The sequence below is a fragment of the Copadichromis virginalis genome, linkage group LG7 (assembly GCF_057382275.1).
Source record: "Copadichromis virginalis isolate Kocher_CV1m ecotype Utaka linkage group LG7, C_Virginalis_male_GT1.1, whole genome shotgun sequence".
NCBI lineage: Eukaryota > Metazoa > Chordata > Actinopteri > Cichliformes > Cichlidae > Copadichromis > Copadichromis virginalis.
This window is the reverse complement of record NC_140624.1, coordinates 24,947,591-24,966,519: the sequence shown is the minus strand read 5'-3', so window position 1 is coordinate 24,966,519 and position 18,929 is coordinate 24,947,591. Positions and strand designations below refer to the sequence as shown.

The following is an 18,929-nucleotide window of genomic DNA, read 5'->3' as shown; positions in this document are numbered from 1 at the left end:
AAAACATAATTCAGTAACACATAGATCCAACATCTGACATAAAAGCTCTAAAAAATGGGCCATTGCATGTAGGCTTTAAAATTCCATTGTGTAAAATTCTACTTTGAGAGCAGCCCTTACCTTTGAACATTGTATCTCATCTTTAAAATTTAATTTTTTTCCCTCAATGTAGGCAAAACAGCAACAGTACATAATCTAGCATACACGTTGTGTGACAAGAAACAGTTTGTGTTTTTTTGATATTTGTTATCTGCCACTTAAAAATACTTTACTCCATTTATGCATGCTGTTCTTCTGTGCCGCTAGATGGCTGAAGTACTGCAACTTTCTATACTACGAATGCATCACAGTGATAACAAATGATGTTATTATATCCTCATTACTGAGCAAGCGTCTCCATGCCAACACTGGAAGAAACACCAGGCAGCAGCACATTAAAATGAACTAGTTTGACAGTACCCTGATTTAATTGCTGGTTAATTGAAGGTTTCACAATGTCATTCCAGATAGTTTCAGCTCACTTTAATCCCTGGTGCTGAGGTCCCTTCCATGACAAGATAAGTATAATGCAAAAACCTCTGGGTATTGCAGCCTGGATACTTTGGTTAAACTGCTTTTTTTCCTATAACAGTAGGAGGTGAACAAACAAAGCACGTCTGAGATTCAGTGTAAGGTATGAAGTCACTCCAAACGAGAGTTTCTGGAGATATTTTTATCTCCTAAAAGCTTAATGCCTCTGACAACCAGTCAAGCTGCAGTTCATTTGTGTAAACACTTTATTACTGTATCCTTTGAGACATTTGTGGGATTTTCATTTCTCATAAACTATTGTGATAGTTTCAAGTTGCCTCAACATTCCTTGTATCCAAGAAAGCATTGTATTAAATGTGACAAAACCTCCTTCAAGGTGCTCCTGAGATACTGTGATCAAGAGCATGGAACAGATGGATAATCTGAAAAGAGCCACATTAAAGTCTAAACTCCGTAACAACAAAGTGCTCTTCAATTGTTGTCATCCAATAGTTTTGTAATCCAAGGTCATCCAAATAGAAGAAACAGCAGAACAATCAAAGGTTAAAGCTGTAACTATATTTGTAGAGATCCTATTAAGACCTTGAAAGGCAGGAATTTAACCATTTTAGCATTTTGTTGTATGTGAGAGAAGTAATTTTAGAAAAACCTGTTTTTAATACCACAAATAAACTAACAAGGAGCTATTTGCAACACCTTGTTGCCTTGATATAAGTATGAAAATACTATGATATAACATTGCTGGCTGACAATAAAACAAGACAGTATATGCCATTTGTAGACAGAGATGGAAGAATTTACTTTTAATGTCTCGTTGAAAGCACAAATTTAATTCATCAAAACTTCAAATTTAGCTACAGACTGCAAGTTTGATATTACATTGATTATTTACTTTCAACCAGCCTCAAATCTGGCTAACACTGACAGTAACGTTGGTGCATGGAAAGGGAATGTCAGTAGTTTTTATATAAAGTAGTAAAAAGGTGGCAAAAAACAACAACAAAACAAACAAAAACCCAGCAATAGGTTAGTGGTCACAGGTTTAACAAGAAAGAAATCTCATCTGTAAATAATAACAGTGCACGAAAAGCAAACAAGAAATTTAAGGCTGGAAAAAAGTGGAAACCCCCTTTTTTTTAAAACTATCTGAGACTACAAGGTATATCAGTGCTGCGATCTTTCTGGACTTACAATAAGTACCTGAATTCAAACGGTTTCACTGTTACAGTAGATCTCCATACTACAGACACTATTTCTGTTAAAAGAACCATAACAGACTATTGTAGCTGTACCAGTGTTCTCTCTGTACGATTCCTGGTTTCGCAAGTGATCATGAAGAAGATGAAGGACTTGTCTTGGCCCTTTAAGCCATGATTTTCTTCTTGCACTCCACAGAGCAGAACAGGAAGTTCTTCACTGCCATGAAGCGCTGGCCAATCAGGCATTTGGAGCAGCCGGAGCACTTGAAGCACTGTGGCTCGGCATGCCAGTGATAATCACCATAGGAAACCCTCTGGGCCTCAGGCTCTACTGCATTCTGGCAAGATGAGCATTTCTGGCAAGAGGTAGGAAATAATGATGTCAAGTTTTTTTAAGTTAAGTTTCAGATATCTAGGTTTTCCACAATTCATTTTAAAATTATTATTCAAACTCTTCAAGTTTCTATATTATTTCTATGTAGTTTCTTCCCCTAACAGCTTTAGCCTCCACTGCAGTCAAACTATGTATGTATGTGGTTTAAACTATAAGGTGTCCTCATGGTGCCTAATTAATACCTGACACGTTGAAATATGTTTCGTTTAAAAACTTTTAAAAAATGCTTGGCAGCACAGTGTAATTACTATCTCAAACAAAAAAGAGATTCCTCAACTCTTACAAGCAAAGGCAAGTATTTGGTTATATGACAACATAAGCTTTGCTGTGGATTATGTTGGAAAAAACACAGTAAACACACACCGAGCGCTTCACATTCTTGGCTTAGGGTGGCCAGCATATATTCCCCTATCAATTTTTCACAAAGTTTGACTTGGGTGAGACGATTTTGCACGAAGCCCTAAGAATCCCTAAGTAATTTGATTGGTAACAAGTAAAATGCTATAATCATTGTTGGTGTGTTATAATGGCCTCCAAAAGAGAGTGATCAGAGTGAAATGTGACAATCTTCTATTTTAAACATCTGGTTTTAGATCAAACCATAACATTCCACTGTGGCGTCCAATATAAGATGTTGTTGTTCTTGTTAGAGCTCATTAGGGTGTTTAAGGCCAAAAATATGCACTCAAGAATCTGAATTTTGGTATGGCTACAGCTCCCTGCTAACAAATCCTTCAAGTTCAATTGCACTAATCAGCCAAAACAATATGACCTTCTACCTGGTGTGCTCATTTGTGTGCAACAAAACAGCTCACTGCGCTAAAACTTCAAAGGTACCCCAAGACATCAGCACCATAATTATTCTTATAGTATTGTATATAATGAGCTGTAGCCTCTGCATATCAGACTTGCTGACTAGTGGCCATATTCAAAATGTTGATTACGCAAACAGACTACCCACTTATGTTCTACTGTATCCCAGACCATCACATGCATCTCTGAGAGGTCATAATGTTATGGATCATTGGTGTATTTAAACCAATGAGCCAATTAAAGAAAGAAACCCAGAGCAACAAAGACTTACCACAGCATAGTTCGTCATGTAGCAGGGCTTGCAGACAGGCTTGTCATTCTCCATAACATACGTCTCTCCAGCCAGAATGCAGTCACATTCAAAACAGCAGAAATGCTTCAGATGCCAGTTCTGGCCCTCAGCCTGAGTGTACTCGTTACTGAAGATCAGCTGTAAACAGACATGCATCAGAATGTAGCATCAACGGTGCTAACAAACTCTCAGCTATGAATGGTCACACAGATGTGTATGAAATGCAATTTTTTTTAACCAAAATCAAAAGAGAAGCAAATGATCATATCCTCATCTCACCTCATCACAGCCTCCACATCGTGGCTTCTCGCTGTCTCCATAGTGCCGTCCACAGTACATCTTGCCTTTCTTCCAGAAGTAGATCATGTCCACCAGCAGTTCGTTACAGGTACAGCAGACGAAGCATGCTGGGTGCCACATCTTGTCATAACCGGCCCGCTCAGCATAGACAGCTGGCTCACCCTTACGCATGGGCTGCTGGCACTGATGGCATGACTTTAAGGGAAAGTACAGTACATTAGTACAGCTGTATAGTTCATTATGAAAATATATTCTATTGATATTTTATTATATAGGAGAAAAAAAATCAGAATAGTTTGTTACATCCTCTCCTAAATATTTGATTTGAACAAACTATCACTGCACAGTATTTCATAACAAGTTTCCATCAATGGTAACTTTGCTCTTTGAATGTTGTTGGGTTTGTTTTTATTTTACATGAATTGTAGTAAAATTGAAAGCAGGATGAAATAAAAATCCACAAAAAGAATTAACTGCACATGGTAATGATAAGAAAAACAGTACTGCATTAAATAAAAACCCAGCATCCTCAAATGGGATGGTTGGTCTATGGCTCCACCTAGTGTTAAGTTTGGAAATGACTGAAAACTGATAAATAAACCAAGTCATACAAAAGTTAAGATTTGAACTTAGTCAAATGTATTAACTTGAACTATGGCTATTTACATATTCTATTAAAAATCAATTTTTCATATATTACCAGCAATTCATCACATCTTTAAAGAAACATTTTGTGCATGATTTCTAAGCTTAAGACATCAAAGGGTTTCCAGATGAATGGGATGAGCAGAAAGGGAAGGAAATGTGAAATTATAGAAACATTATATTATAAAGGTGTGTATATAGGTGATTTGTATTGCAGGGTGGAGTGGGTCCAACTCTTATGAGATGTGAAGGTCACAAGTAGACGCTATGTAATTTCAAGGGTTTATATAAGTGTTGATCGGGCTTCCCGATGAGCCCTAGGGCAACTGTAAGAGGAGTGTGGCTGACCAAAGGAAAAATATATTATGAAACTAAGTTTGACTTACACACAGGAAATAAACTAGAAAACCACTAAATGAAACTACAACATGTGTAATTCCCCCGTTTGAGGGTATGCTAGAAGATAGGAAGGGAACAGGTATTCTGACCATGTTTTATTTTATTCATGATATTATAATAATATATATATTTTTTTTAAATAAAGTTCCTCTTAAAATTATTGTCTCCATCTATTAACTAGATGTCAAACATATCATTGTGTTCTTGGAACTTGTTCTATTGGTAAAGACTTTCATCTTGTATTATGCAAAACTGTGAGTGAGGATTTTTTTTTTTTTGCTTTGTATGTTTTCCTCCCATCTGTTATAGTGTGACATGTCATGTGTTTACCATATAAATTTTTATTTAATTTAACTTTAGTGCAGATGGTCAGTGAACTGAGGGGGGGAAAAAACTTACAAAGTTCTGTTGTGGTAGTCCAGCTTGCTGACCTCCAGGGACACTCATGGCTCCAGCGGTGGCAGTAGTACCCATGGCTCCTCCAGCTGGTCCAACGCCAGGCCCTGAAAGTGGTCCACCACCAGCTCCAGCTCCACCAGCTGCAGGTCCAAAACCACGACCAGCTCCAACTCCACCAGCTGCAGGTCCAAAACCACCACCAGCTCCAGCTCCACCAGCTGCAGGTCCAAAACCACCACCAGCTCCAACTCCACCAGCTGCAGATCCAAAACCACCACCAGCTCCAGCTCCACCAGCTGCAGGTCCAAAACCACCACCAGCTCCAACTCCACCAGCTGCAGATCCAAAACCACCACCAGCTCCAGCCCCAACACCAGGTCCTGCAGCTCCAGGCCCTGAACCAAATCCAACTCCAGCAACCCCAGCCTCTGGTTTATAGCCAGCACCTCCACCCCCACCAATACTCCCAGCAGCAGCACCACCTCTAGGTCCAAACTCAGCCCCTCCTGCACTAGGTGCCCCTCCAACCCCAACACTAGATCCACCCAGCCCTCCTGCCTGAACCAGAGCCATCTCTTCAGGCAGCATGACATCTCCAACCCCCAGGGCTTCATCCTTGTACTTGCGAACGTATTGCTGCATCAGCTTGACCTCAGCAGGGCTCAGCTCATGACACCTGGACGGGTCCTGGTCGTGTTCAGGTAGCTGTCGGGCCATCTGCTGCCGACGGTAAGCAGCTCCCTCTGTACCAACCACTGGGCGTTTCTCTGGTGGGAGCAACTCAATATAACGCACAGCCTACAGAGAGACAGACAATAAAAGAGTCACCTCAGAGGGAATGAAGAAAAATGCGAAGGACAACCAGAAGAAGATCAGAGAGACAGATTAGATATAGACTAACCAGAAAGAAAGTGAAGTTTTGTTTTTTAGTGAGAAGACAAGGAATACATGGGACAGATACAAAAACAGACTAAACAAAAGACGAGAAAGTTGAGTTAATGTCAAACATAAGATTAATGTGGTGGTGAGAGATGCTGGCATTAAAAATGACATCCTCTTTACTGTAATCACCAGTGCTTCAAAAGTCCCCGCCACACATTTAAGACAACTGAATAAAACAACATTTTGTAACAAAAAGACCTAAACAAAAACAAACAAACAAAAAACTGTTGATTCAGTGACATCAAATGTGCAGACCTTCTGTTCTGCAGTAGCTAGCCAAGGGTTTTCTAATACCTTGAACTTTAGGAGGCATAAACAAACAAAAATGATTCGGCTAATCTCCCCTTCAAGGTCGTCTTTCTCTGTGCACCTGAACAATGCCAGGAAGTCTAATTCTAACCATCTACACTCCAGTGTGTTAAAATGGTAACATCTTGCCTTAAATTTCACTTTGGAGACAAGCACAAGGTTACAGGAAAGTGTCATAAAGGAAGAGGTTGACTTTTTTAGTTGACTACACCTACATCGATCTATGGTTCATGTGTTTTTGCCTATTACCAAATCTTAAATGATGCAATACCACCAATACTTCCTGATCAAGGCAGGAATATTATCTATTAATATGTTAATTTTTTTATACCAATGAATCCTTTACCATATGATAATGCTTAAATGCTTTTTGGGGGTTTTATGAGGGTGGGGAATGAAAAAACAAAAAACCCCAACTCAATTTAGACTTGAAAAGTTATTTTCTAACTAATATGAACTCTTACCAGGTACTTGTTAGCCACTGGTGGTGCCCACTCATAGGTGACAGTCTTCATTGGTACATCTTTAGGAACTGGCACTACGTTGGCTGATGTGGCACTGACAGTGACTGGCACTTTGCTAGCCCTGACTGGTGTGGCACTGGCTGGTACAGGCTGAACCCGAGCATGACCCTGAACCCCAATGCCTGTCGAACCTGCAGAGGCTCCAGCTGAGGGTACAGAACCAGCTGTGGCAGACGGGGACACAGAACCAGCTGTGGCAGACGGGGATACAGAACCAGCTGTGGCAGACGGGGACACAGAGCCGGCTCTGGCAGACGACGACACAGAGCCGGCTCTGGCAGAAGGGGGCACAACAGTAGAGGTCGCACTGGGTGGTACCGTGTAAGCAGTGGCAGGGCTAGGCAAAGTGATGGTCACCATGTTGCCCTGGTAGCTGGGGATCCCATCCGTCTTCAGCTTGGCGATGAGGCCGGTGTACTTAGTGTCCTCAAACAGCTTGCCTACCTTCTTGTTCTCCTCCGAGTTCATCGCCACATCATGCTCTGTGAGGCCACATTTGCAGTTTCGGCATATCTTTCTGCAAAGAAGAATTTAACAAAATGTTCAGGACTTTGACTTTTTAAACCTTGATACTAATAAATTACCATTGCTTTATTCAAACTAAACAAGCAATGTCTCAGTTTTTTTTTTTACTACATATTCTTCTTTATAGCTGGTATATTTGATAAATTTGAATAAATCCTCACTTCATTCACCTCCCTCTATTTTTAGAATATTAAATAAAAACTCCTACACCATTATACCAACACAATAAGTTCTGTGTTAAAACTGAACTACTGGCATTTTTATCATGCCTCAACACATCTTTTGATATAACTATGACATAATTTGTAACTAGAAGGCATGCTCCAGCCCAAACAGGCCTTCAGAATTTTAGTGGAATAGGCAATACGTTATAGCAATACTCATAGGTAACCAGATGAAAACTCTGTAACACTGAAATAGAAAAATATCTTCTCTTTTCTTTATGTTTTTTTAACTTCATTTTAAAACTGATGAAGAAAGAGCTTCTCAACTTTGGGATAAATAACATATTTTAAAGAAAATGAAAGGTATTTTCATCAGTGTTGCAACAAAAAAAAAAAAAGTGTCAGAGGATTGCTGTATTATTATACAGCAATCCTCTGACACACATAAAGTGAAATGACTTACAATAGAGTTTTGTTTTGTTTAGATTATGTTTACCTAGCTTGATTGTTTAAGACCCATTAACTTTATAATTACAAAAAAACTCTATAACTATAATAAATGATTATGACAGGCTCTACAATCAAAACTAACTTGTAGCTTTAGAGGGCAGGTGACAACCTTTAATTATAGCGTCTTCATAGAATTATGATAAAAACTTTGCCTGAAAATTCAGCCCCGGCCGCATTAGACTAAATTCTATTCTCAAGAACAGCATGTTCCCATTAGGCCGATGGCTCCTGCTGCTATAGGAATCCTTTTAATTAAGCAAGCTGGGAAGTTGACAGACTGGGTCAATGAGCGAAATGTTGTTGTCATGCAGAATAAGCATGCTTTTTTAAATGACGGCTCTGATTCATAATGGTATTCAACATTACTGAGTTGAGTTTTAAAATATATAGTGATATATTTCTACATAAGATACAGGAGGAAAGTAAATATTTTATATAAATATAGCTTAATATTGCATCAAAATTTTTGTAAAGAGTCTGCATTTCTCCTCTTACTACAATTACCATCTCATGCAGCTCCATCTCTATTTACTGCCCTCCTGCACCGCAAGCTCAACAATAAACTAAGCTTCAAAGTTAAGCTCTGAGTAAATATTATAATTACCAGTATTTCAACAGCTAACAAACAGTATGTCATTTCTACTATATAAGTCAAACAAAGAAAGAAACTGCTCATTTCCAAAGCCACCCATCTCATTTGACTAAAACAGTAGATTCTACATTACAAAGAATAGTTTCTGGAGTTTTTGGTGTGCCGATGTGTTTTAACATGTTAGTTTGGATCTGAGAGAGTTTAATAAATGCCAAAGTAAACCAACAACAAAAATAATCAGCAAGTTCTTTGTTGTTATGAGGTAAAAGTGTTTTATCAAAGAACTTTGGCAGCTTTTACAGGAGCAATGCTGCTTTCATTGTTTTCCAACAGCACATAAAGCACTGAAAATGTTGCAAACATGGGATACAGCTAAAGCAGTAATTATTTCTTGTAGATGACTAAAATGCTGACCATGACCACACCAGCGCTTATCTTCAGCGCAGGCTCTTACTCCTGTCTGTTAGCAGGCGTGTCACCTACCATCCACTATAAATAATACACTGCCTGCAGTTCTCAAGGGTGAACAACTCCATTTCAAAGGAAATATATTATCCTTCAATGCAAGAAAAGCATTTCAGAAGTCAAACACTAATTATCAGAATTATTATTATCAGAAAGAATAATTATCAGAAAGAGACATACAAGAGATATACTCCTGCCAAGTTTACTGAAAATGGCAGCCTACTGCCTAAGACATCTTACCCATTGCATGAAAATAAGGAGGTATATTTTGTTTATTATCATTCAGCCCAAAAAGCACTAAAATATGGTGTTTGTTGACTGAACCTTACTAAACACTATTTTTTGTTTGTTTATTTTTGTTAAACTAAAGTCGTACTGAAGAGTTCACAGCTTTGCTCAAGACAACAGCGACTCACTCTTTAATCAGCAATTTGGACACAGGAAGCAAAGAAAAGGAAACTTGTGAAACTGTGATGATGTGCAGAGGAACTGTTCAAACCTCCAGAAATGCAGCTCAAAGCCCTCACACTTGTCCTTGCATTTCAAACAGGCAGCTCCAGCACCAAACTCATGGCCAAGCGTCACCTGTAAATAAAGCACACAAAGGAAATGACACATACTGTCAGTGTTTTGTTTTCTATTGAGCAGAATACGGTATTTAAATGAGGGAAAAAGTTTATGATGATACTTGTGGGAGAAGAATCAGAATAAGCTTCACTGGCCAAGTATATGTACACATACATTTATTATTTAAATAACAGGACAGACAAACAGACAATAGCAACATGACAGAGACAATAACATGTTTAACATATTTATATTTGCATTGTTGCAAAGAGATCAGAGTGCAACGATGTTGGAACAACTTGTGAAAGAATAAGAAACAAATAAGTGTCTACTTATATGGGAATGTGACAGCATATTATATGAATAAATAAAGTACATAGATATTTACAACAAATGGGTTGTTTTGGTGTACAGTGCTCTGTAATGCCTATCAGAGGGGAGGAGTTGGAACCTGTTGTGTCCAGGGTATGATGTTTGTCTGATTCTGAATTTGTCTTGAAATCCTGAATGGAGAGAAAATCTGCGCCAATCTTTTTTTTTTTTTTCTGCAGTCCCAACTGTCCGTTTGATGATTGATGTGCAAAGAACAGACTTAAGTATTGCAGAGTACATTTTGATCAACAGTGCCTGAGGCAGATTGAACTTCCTGAACTAACACAGGAAAGACATCCTCTGTTGGGCCTTTTGATCATTTTGTCTATGTTGGACGCCCACTTCAGGTCTTGGAAGATTGTAGATCCCACTGCAGAGAGATTCCTACTGAAGACAGAGCAGGAGCAGCTTAAATGAGATTTACGTTTTGCTACTTTGTAGTACCACCATAAATCATGTTGGAACAACTTAAATTGGGCTTTTTAAGATCTCCCAGGGGAATTAAGTCTCACTCTGGAAATTGCTGCAAGTTTCACTTTTAAACAGCAGTCACTGTCTGTCTGCATTCCTCAGCAGAGAATGTCTTTTTGGGTCAAAAACATCTCTTGACAGCAGGGTGCCTGATGGGATCCCACCAGCCTCTTAGTGTTATTGAATAGTTGCCTATATATGGTCACAAACCATCCTAATGGCTTAATGTGTACATGAGTGAGAAATGCAGACAGACAGTGGCTCCTGTTTAAAAGTGAAGCTTTGATGCCAGACTTTTAACATTCACCACAATTTCCAGAATGAGACGTTTGTCCTCTGGGAGATGTTAAGAAGCCCAATTATAAGTTGTTCCAGCATGGTCCTAGAAAGTACTAAACACATCAGTAAATCTTAGTTAAACTGTAAGATGTACTCGCCTCCTGTGTCTTTTGCAATGAGCAGCTTAAACAGAACTTAAGGAGCAGCCTGGAGTAGCCTGTCACAGGGAACTAGGGAAGATGAGAGTTTCTGTGTAATTAAGCATGATTCTTTTGGGGTAGGACTGTGTATGATTTTACTTGCATTTTAATACTGATGCAGAAATATTTGTGGAAGGCAGTGTTGTCTAAATAAAAAGTTTAACCTGAATTATGAAAAAGTAAACAAGATTACAAAAGGTGTGCAGGCATCCATTGCTAACTTCCAGTCCTTGATTCTCAGGGGGTTTCAGATGGTACTACAAAGATGTTCAGGCTCTTGCAGAAAGTACTTGAACTTTGAGACAAAAGAACAAATTATTTAAAATGTCATTTTACACTACCAACTAAAACATCATTTTCAACTTTGCAAATGCAAACGTTTATCGGTATGCTTTAAGGGCGGTGTTGGGGGAAAACTCTGTAAAAGACCCAGGAGAAATAAAGACACAATGAGACAAAGTTACTTTCTTTATCAAACGTGTACACGGGTGAGCTGCTAAGAACAACTCACACCATGCACAGTGGCTTGGTAATTTTTATAGGAAAGACAGTGAGAACAGGATAAGAAAATACAAAACAAATAAAATAAACAACTCCATATGTGGCGCTAGTCTCGTCAGCAGAGAGCTGGGAGAAGGCTGTGAGAGATAAAACAATCTAAAACAATATGTCCCAAAACAGTATGTCTTTGCTGAGAAAGTCTAAAAAGATAATTCTAAACTAATCTAACCATAGGCAAAGGGCAGACAAAAGGCATCTTTGTACATTTAAAAGAAGGTAAAGAAACATAGAATCATTTTTCCTGTAACAGGCGGACAGGATAAGTGGTTGAAGCCTAAATATTTATCTCAAGCATAGGGAGGACGACTGTTTTTGGCAGAGCTCATTCAGCATGTATACATGCTTCCCTGGAAGGCAGCTGCACCATCTGGATTCACACTTCAAGTTAATCAATGACTTTGTTTCATGACTAAGCCTGTGGGGTGATTAATTTTGATGACAACACTTTTGCTACAAGCCAGCTTAGACACAAAGTCTATGATTCAGGTCCAGTGAGTCATAGTTCATGAGTCACTTTACTGGAGAAGGGCAGAGCTGCAGGCCAGTGGCAAGGAAGTAGTCGCTTTAGCTGGAGCTGACCAGCTACTTTCAGACGCTGGACACAGTTTCTGTAACATCATGAAGATGATGTAAGATATGTAAAACACATATTTTTAAAAAGAATGTTCAATTACTTACATGTATACATCTTGTTTCTAATGCTTTAAATAACAGACGGTGTCAAAGAAGTTTCAGTCAAACCACCCTTAAATTTATGAACAACTTTTTCTATTTTTAAGGCAAACTTTCCTCTGTAAAGGTGGAATACGGTCATAAAAAATATTACTATTTTTCAGTTCGCTTACTGCTGTTTTAGACAAAGATTTAATTGGTTTCATGATTCACTGGCTTGAACTGAAATTCAGTTCATAACACTGTAATCACTCCAGGATTTAAACAAACAGAGAAATCCTTTGGTGTGGTTCTATTTCTACCACAAAGTCATATGAAAGCTTTAATGATGGTTTAGGTGTTTAGGTAATAAATAAACCTAGCCAGACCTCCACAGACTTCTAAGAGTCAGCAGAATGGCAATGCTGTACACCGCGACCCTATAGTCACAGCCTGTTACGTCAGACGTTCTGTTAAGTAGAATGCAGCACCTTAATTGAGTATAATATCACCTAAACACAATGATAATGTTTCCTGAACAAGCGCAACACAGATCACAGCAGCATCTCTGTGAACTTGCAGCCTCCTGCAGACAGAAATCCTGCAGCGGTGGCAGGCTGATCTCCCCCAGGGATTACAGGCAGATGTCAGACTGTCTGTCTGGGTTATCCAGCTGCTCAGACCTATTTAAGGAGAGGATTCCCTCATCTTCACTGAAACAGTTTGTCCCTGTAAAATTCTCACTCTTAGTCAATTTTTCAGAGTGAAGCTGAAAGCTCTGAAATTTAATGCAGGAAAAATGTAAACCATATTTTTACAAGTGGCTGAAGACATTAAATTGCAGCTTAATAACTCATACAAAACAAACCACCAGTCTGTGTAACCACCTTCACTGCTACCAAATCTCTGCAGGTCTGTGCAAAGACCCCCCAAAGCTCAAGTTAACTTAGTAGCATAAATTAACAGTACAGTACCAATGTTTTTGCACCATGCCACCAAAACACAATCCTTGTTTGTGTATAAACTTGTCAATAACCATAAATAACAACAACAACAATAATAATAATAATAATCCATATAGTTTGATTCTGATAACTACAAAAGCTTTAACAGATGTTAAAATGCATTTTTCTTTTCCTAAACTACTTAAGAGGTTATAATAGCTTCTATGGAAAATGCTGACTGGTTGATATTCATGTGTATTCACTACATAAACCTGGATTCCTCGAACAGAATTATTTATACAGATTATCTATGGACCATAAGTAAACTAAGGAGAAGGGGTGCATAAGAGGAATCTAGTGAATGCCAACAACGAGTATCTACAGTGATCCATGATGATGAATGAATGACTATTCACTAGACAAAGCGTGTACTGTAAAAAGGTTTCCTGCCTGTCCTGACTCTTAACTTTTGTCTTCTCCCTTGGATGGCCAAACTCTATTTAAAAAACATTAGATTTTGATGCATCTGGCTTACAGTCTTAAGTGCATTATGAGTGACATGAGCCTTAATATTCTTGAAACCCTGCTGACAGTTCAACACTCAATTCGGCAGCTGTAACGCCAACATTTACTTATGGACAAATTAACTATCACAGCTGGTTTGCATTTTACTGTCATAGTGATTTGTTCCACTTAATAGAGAGCCGAGGACGCTGAGCACCGCGGATTAATACAGTATCAAAACCCTGAACAAGGAGGACGACTTTGTACGTAAAATGGGTCCGTTAATGGGTCAAGCTGTTCCGCTATTAAGTTACAGAGGTTGGGGGTTTGGTTGATACGCAGAGTGAGACTTTGTCACATTTCAAACGCAGTTTCTTACATCGGAACTTATTCTGAAAGGGAAGTAACTAAAAAGGGCGCGACCTATGTTTTCCAAGTTTGTAAACCGATCGACGTGAGTTTGTTCCAGCAATATCAACTACCCAATGATGTGAAATAAGCGTATTTAAGCGAACTAAGTAGATTTTTAATTGAAAAAAAAAAAACATAAATAAAGACCATTAATATCTCGAAATTAAAACCGAAACTTAAACTGTAAAATAACCTGCAGTACTGTAACTTTTCTGCCACCTGTCCCTTCCTCTGCACACCTTAAGGGCGTTCCCCGAACTGTGCGAGATATCTACGAAGAACACGGGGGCAAAGCTTACCTTCTTTAGCTCCCTCTCTATTTCCATTTTTGTGTTCAACGTTTTCTTATTCCAGACGTGCTTCTCGTAAAAAAAAACAACAACTGTCGAATCCAAACACAGACAACAGGGAGAATGTGCCGGAAAAATGTAAAACAAATCCTGCTGCCCTCACTGATTTCCCTTTGGGGGTCCTGCTTCTACTCCGCACAGGTGATAACTTCGCCGGAATCAAGTCGATAGTTTCCGTTTGGGCATTTCAAAATAAAACGTACGTTGCCCATTAATGAGTCGGGTCTTATTTGTGTCAGTATGATGAAGTATTTAAATACTTGTGCATGTATTTTCAAAATCTATGTGATAAATTACAAATTGACTTTTTGTTTTAAACTCTAGGGGAGCCTCTAGGATTTTTTCATAGGGGTGGCCACTAAAATTACTGCAGTGGCACACGCCAGAGTGAAGGGGGCGATGAAATCACGAGGGACATACAAAATGACACAATATGAATGATAAAAATTGTATATGCAGGAATTAATAAGAAGCGAATGTTTCAGCTCATTGTAGAGCGTCTTCCTCTCTCTTGCGCTCATGTTTATTAAAATTATTACCTAATTTTGGGGCGTGGCCAGTGCTGGTCTGAAATAAGCAATGTCGTCCATTCACTAGTTTTCCATGTGAAAATATTAAGATGTGATCTGAAATTTTAAAATTAGCCTGGGGATCTGTGTTTTTAGACAAACAAATCAAACTGTCACTGCGCTCAACTGCTGAAGTGACAGTTCCATCTTAATGAATTAATGACACGTTCAGATAATTATTTAACAATGTATATATTAATTTCATTCTGGCACTCCTGGCACTCCAAAGCAACAAAGACGTAAAACCAAAAAAAGTGGTCTCAGAAAGGACTTTAAAAGGAAAACACAACAAAAATATTTACTTTTAAAGATTGATGAGGCTGCTTCATTACAGAACCCAAGATAGTGAAAATGAGGTATTGGACAAATAATAATTGGTTCTGTTGACTATATATTTATTTTGGCATGAAATAGTAAACATGGGCACAGTAATCACATTAATTAACCAAAACAGTATTTATTGTAAACACCTGTAAACACTTGGGTATGCTTATTATTGGTCAAAATTAGTATGTCTATCAATTTATAATCCTCAAAGACATATAAAAGATACACTGTGATGGAAAGACCTGCTTTAACTATCTTACTTGGAGCCTGGTGTTAACTAGTCACGACACTGCAGTTATTTAATCTTTTCCAACAATTTGGGCTCATCTGGCGCTTTTACTGTGAAAAAAACACTTTCATTACTTCCGGACTTGCCTCATTTCTTCTTTCTTTCCTTTCTAGCTTGACTTTACTTTCACTCGGGAGGTCCCGTACACTTTTCATTGATGTTTGAACAGGGCGGGACTTCCGTTTTGACAGATTTTCCGTCTTAACCAATAAGAGTACAAAAAAGAGGCACTGGAGGACAGGGTAGCCAACCAGGAAACAACAGGGCGTGTCTTTACCTAACAAAGGATGTGAGTGTATTTGACACATTCAACCTGCTGCAGTTACGGTTTTTCCTCCGACCCTCATCTTTATGTGTAAATACATTCTAAATTATTAAATTATCTAATTATACACTGATAACGGTGTGGTAATTTGTTTGTGACAAGACAAGAAATTTAATTTTTAATCACATATAGCAACTGAAATAATCTTAGGACTCGTTGTCCGCAGACTTACAGCTGGTCCGTGTTTTGAACTAATGTTTGTGGTTTGAACCGAAACAGCTGCAGTTTTGACTCAGTGACAGGAAACAATAGTCGTTATCAACTTCCTGTGTGTTGGTTTAGTGGAAGCAGCACTGTCACACCCGGCCACTTGATCTGTCGTGTTAACTGTTAAAGAACCGTGTTTTGATGCAGTTTTTTCGCCGATGCTCTCATTCCCTGTGATGTCTGATCTATGTTTTCTGGTATGCCTGTAAACTCTCAGGCAACTGTTTCATTCAATCGCTGCATCCAAACCCTAATAAAATCGCATCATGTCCGAAGACATGCTGTTAAATATGACTCCAAGATGGAAAGTGGGTCACTTAAAAGTGACCCTGAACCAGAATACACCAACTATAATACTTTTTAAAAATCACACACATAAAATGAGAGAGTAACTAAAGTTAAAAAGTTCAAATGAGTGTGCCCCACCTTTCACCCTACAGATAACTGTATGGATGCATGGAAGGACTTACCCTCCCATGCTGATTTTCAGCTCCCCCCCACCCAAACACGCAAGAATATCAGGAAGCTGTACACTCTCAAAGTGCTGCATCACTGTGACCTCAACAGATTTTACACTCTTTTGTATAGTTCACATTTCATGCACTTATTATCTCTCTAAACTTTGGTAGGGGCTAAGTTCAGTTCAAGGAAACTTTAACAGACACATGGATCAAAGATACTGCCTGCTTTGTTTTTGTAAGTCTGTGTGAATTCTGCAGATGCTTTTTACTGTTTATTTTTCCTCTGCACTGAGCTTATCAGCTTGGTTGCATAGGAAAAACTTGTAGATAGCAGACAGAAGACAGCCAATGGAGGGAGGTGGCATTAGTGAGTAACGTTACTTTGCTACCTTGTAAATTTCCTTTCAATTCTTAAATTCCCAAGTATGTCATAGATATCTTTTAAATCAGGCATTAAGAAGGAATCCAAGATGCTAGAATGCTGGAATTTTAAAGGCATTTCAAATTGTCAAATGTCTTAGCTGTTCAATACTTACTCCTCAATAGGTCAACATTCCCAAGAACTACATCCACTAAAGGTGACTGTGTAAGGGAAGAAAACAAGACAAAAGCTGGGTATTGATGCCCAGCATATTAAAAAAATGATTTTGATGCCTCCTGTCTTCACAGGGAAAATTCAACTAACATTTGGTAGGTGTCTTTTTCTTAATGCCTCACACCTGCTAAAACGCCAGATGTAAAGTTTTTGTACCATTACAAAACAAGTTATCTCATGTCTGGAAATATTTTTATTGACATGCAGGGTTCACAGTACATGTGTCCAGGCAGCTGGTTTGAATTTAGCTCATTGATGCAGTTCATCTGTGGAGCTGCTCCACCAGTAAGAGAGAGGAAGCTCAGAACACTGCTTTGTGTTGAACAATGAGATTCCTTCCTGAGCTGTAAACAGCATTTAAGCCAGCCATTCAATACCAGCTAATAGTGGATTATGATTTATTAATGTTTCATTGTTTTTTCATCCAAATAATCTGTCTATTTCACATAAAGTACCGTTTTTGTTTTTCAAACAATAAAATGGGGAAAAGCAATGAGGATGCAGTGACTAAATATGGTTGTATAAATATATTATTCAACAATAAAGTCATAAATAAAAAAAAATTCATAGCAAAATTAAAGCCGTGTATTCTGATGATGATGTCTTAGTGTTTGATTAAATAAATTTTTGCCAGTTTATATCATAAACACCCACAGGTTAAATAAATCTGTGGAAACAGCTATCCTCGCTCCATCAAAAGTTAGCAAAATCTGCTGAGCATCACCTCTATTTGCATATAAACAACAACAACACATACGCTAGAATGCTGTTTCAGTTCAGCATTCAATACAATCCACCCCTCACAACTCATCAGGGAACTGACAGACCTGGGCATCAGTTCCCTCATCTGCAAATGGTTACTGGACTTCCTGACCAACCGCCCCCAACATGTCCAGCTGGATAACCACTGCTCATCTCCAATCACAATGAACACCGGTGTACCGCAAGGCTGTGTGATGAGCCCTTTCCTCTACTCCCTCTTCACCCACGACTGCAGACATGCTGATGGTTCCAACACCATCATTAAGTTTGCAGATGACACCACGGTGATTGGCCTCATCAGTGACAACACAACACAATAATAACATGGACTGAACCACCACTCACAACCACTTGCACTTTATATAGCCTCTGTAGAAATTATCCACATATCTCACTTATCTTAACTGCACTACTGTATAGTTCTGTGTAAATAATCATTCTGTACATACGATAATTTTTAATCCTACAACTGTTTATAACTTGCATAGTCCCCATTTCTGTATAACTGTATATCTCAGATTTCTGTATAGTTTTTTTTATTTCAGATTTATATCCTGTTCATAGCCTGTACATAGCTTGTACTCACTACAGCCTGTACATACTTATAGTTATAGAACATTCACAACATACTTCATACCGTGTACATTATAACATACCATAATAGACCCATTCCTGTAATATACTTACATATCTATATTATTGCTAATATATATTGTAATATATCTATATCACTAAAGCACTTCTGGATGGATGCAAACTGCATTTCGTTGCCCTGTACCTGTGCATGTGCAATGACAATAAAGTTGAATTCTATTCTATTCTAAAACCAGAGCATAAATAGGCCATGCAGGAAACTGAATAGGAAGTTAAAAAAGCACATTGACCGTATGCAGTGTGTGCACATAGTTCCCAGTTATTGCATGACAACATTACAGCAACTATGGGAGGAGCTAAGCTGGCTAGCTTCACTGCTTCTCATGAGAAAACAAGTTATCTTATTTCCCAAATATCTTGTTAAAATCTCTTAAAGAAAAGTGTGACAGGTTTTATTTTTATTTTTTATTTTTTTATCTTTAAGCAA

The 18,929-nt window shown here is 38.4% G+C and overlaps 1 protein-coding gene across 1 annotated transcript; it reads right to left on the bottom strand.

Annotated features, from left to right (window-relative positions):
- Nucleotides 1–1,300: 1,300 nt before the first annotated feature.
- Nucleotides 1,301–14,462, bottom strand: tes (testis derived transcript (3 LIM domains)). Its single transcript, XM_085462657.1, has 7 exons — nt 14,263–14,462; nt 9,503–9,588; nt 6,688–7,264; nt 4,973–5,770; nt 3,509–3,724; nt 3,209–3,367; nt 1,301–2,086 (listed from the first exon to the last, which is right to left on the bottom strand). The coding sequence occupies exons 1-7, from the start codon at nt 14,287–14,289 to the stop codon at nt 1,895–1,897; spliced, it is 2,055 nt and encodes a 684-aa protein (XP_085318783.1). The 5' UTR covers nt 14,290–14,462; the 3' UTR covers nt 1,301–1,894.
- Between the last annotated feature and the right edge of the window lie 4,467 nt (nt 14,463–18,929).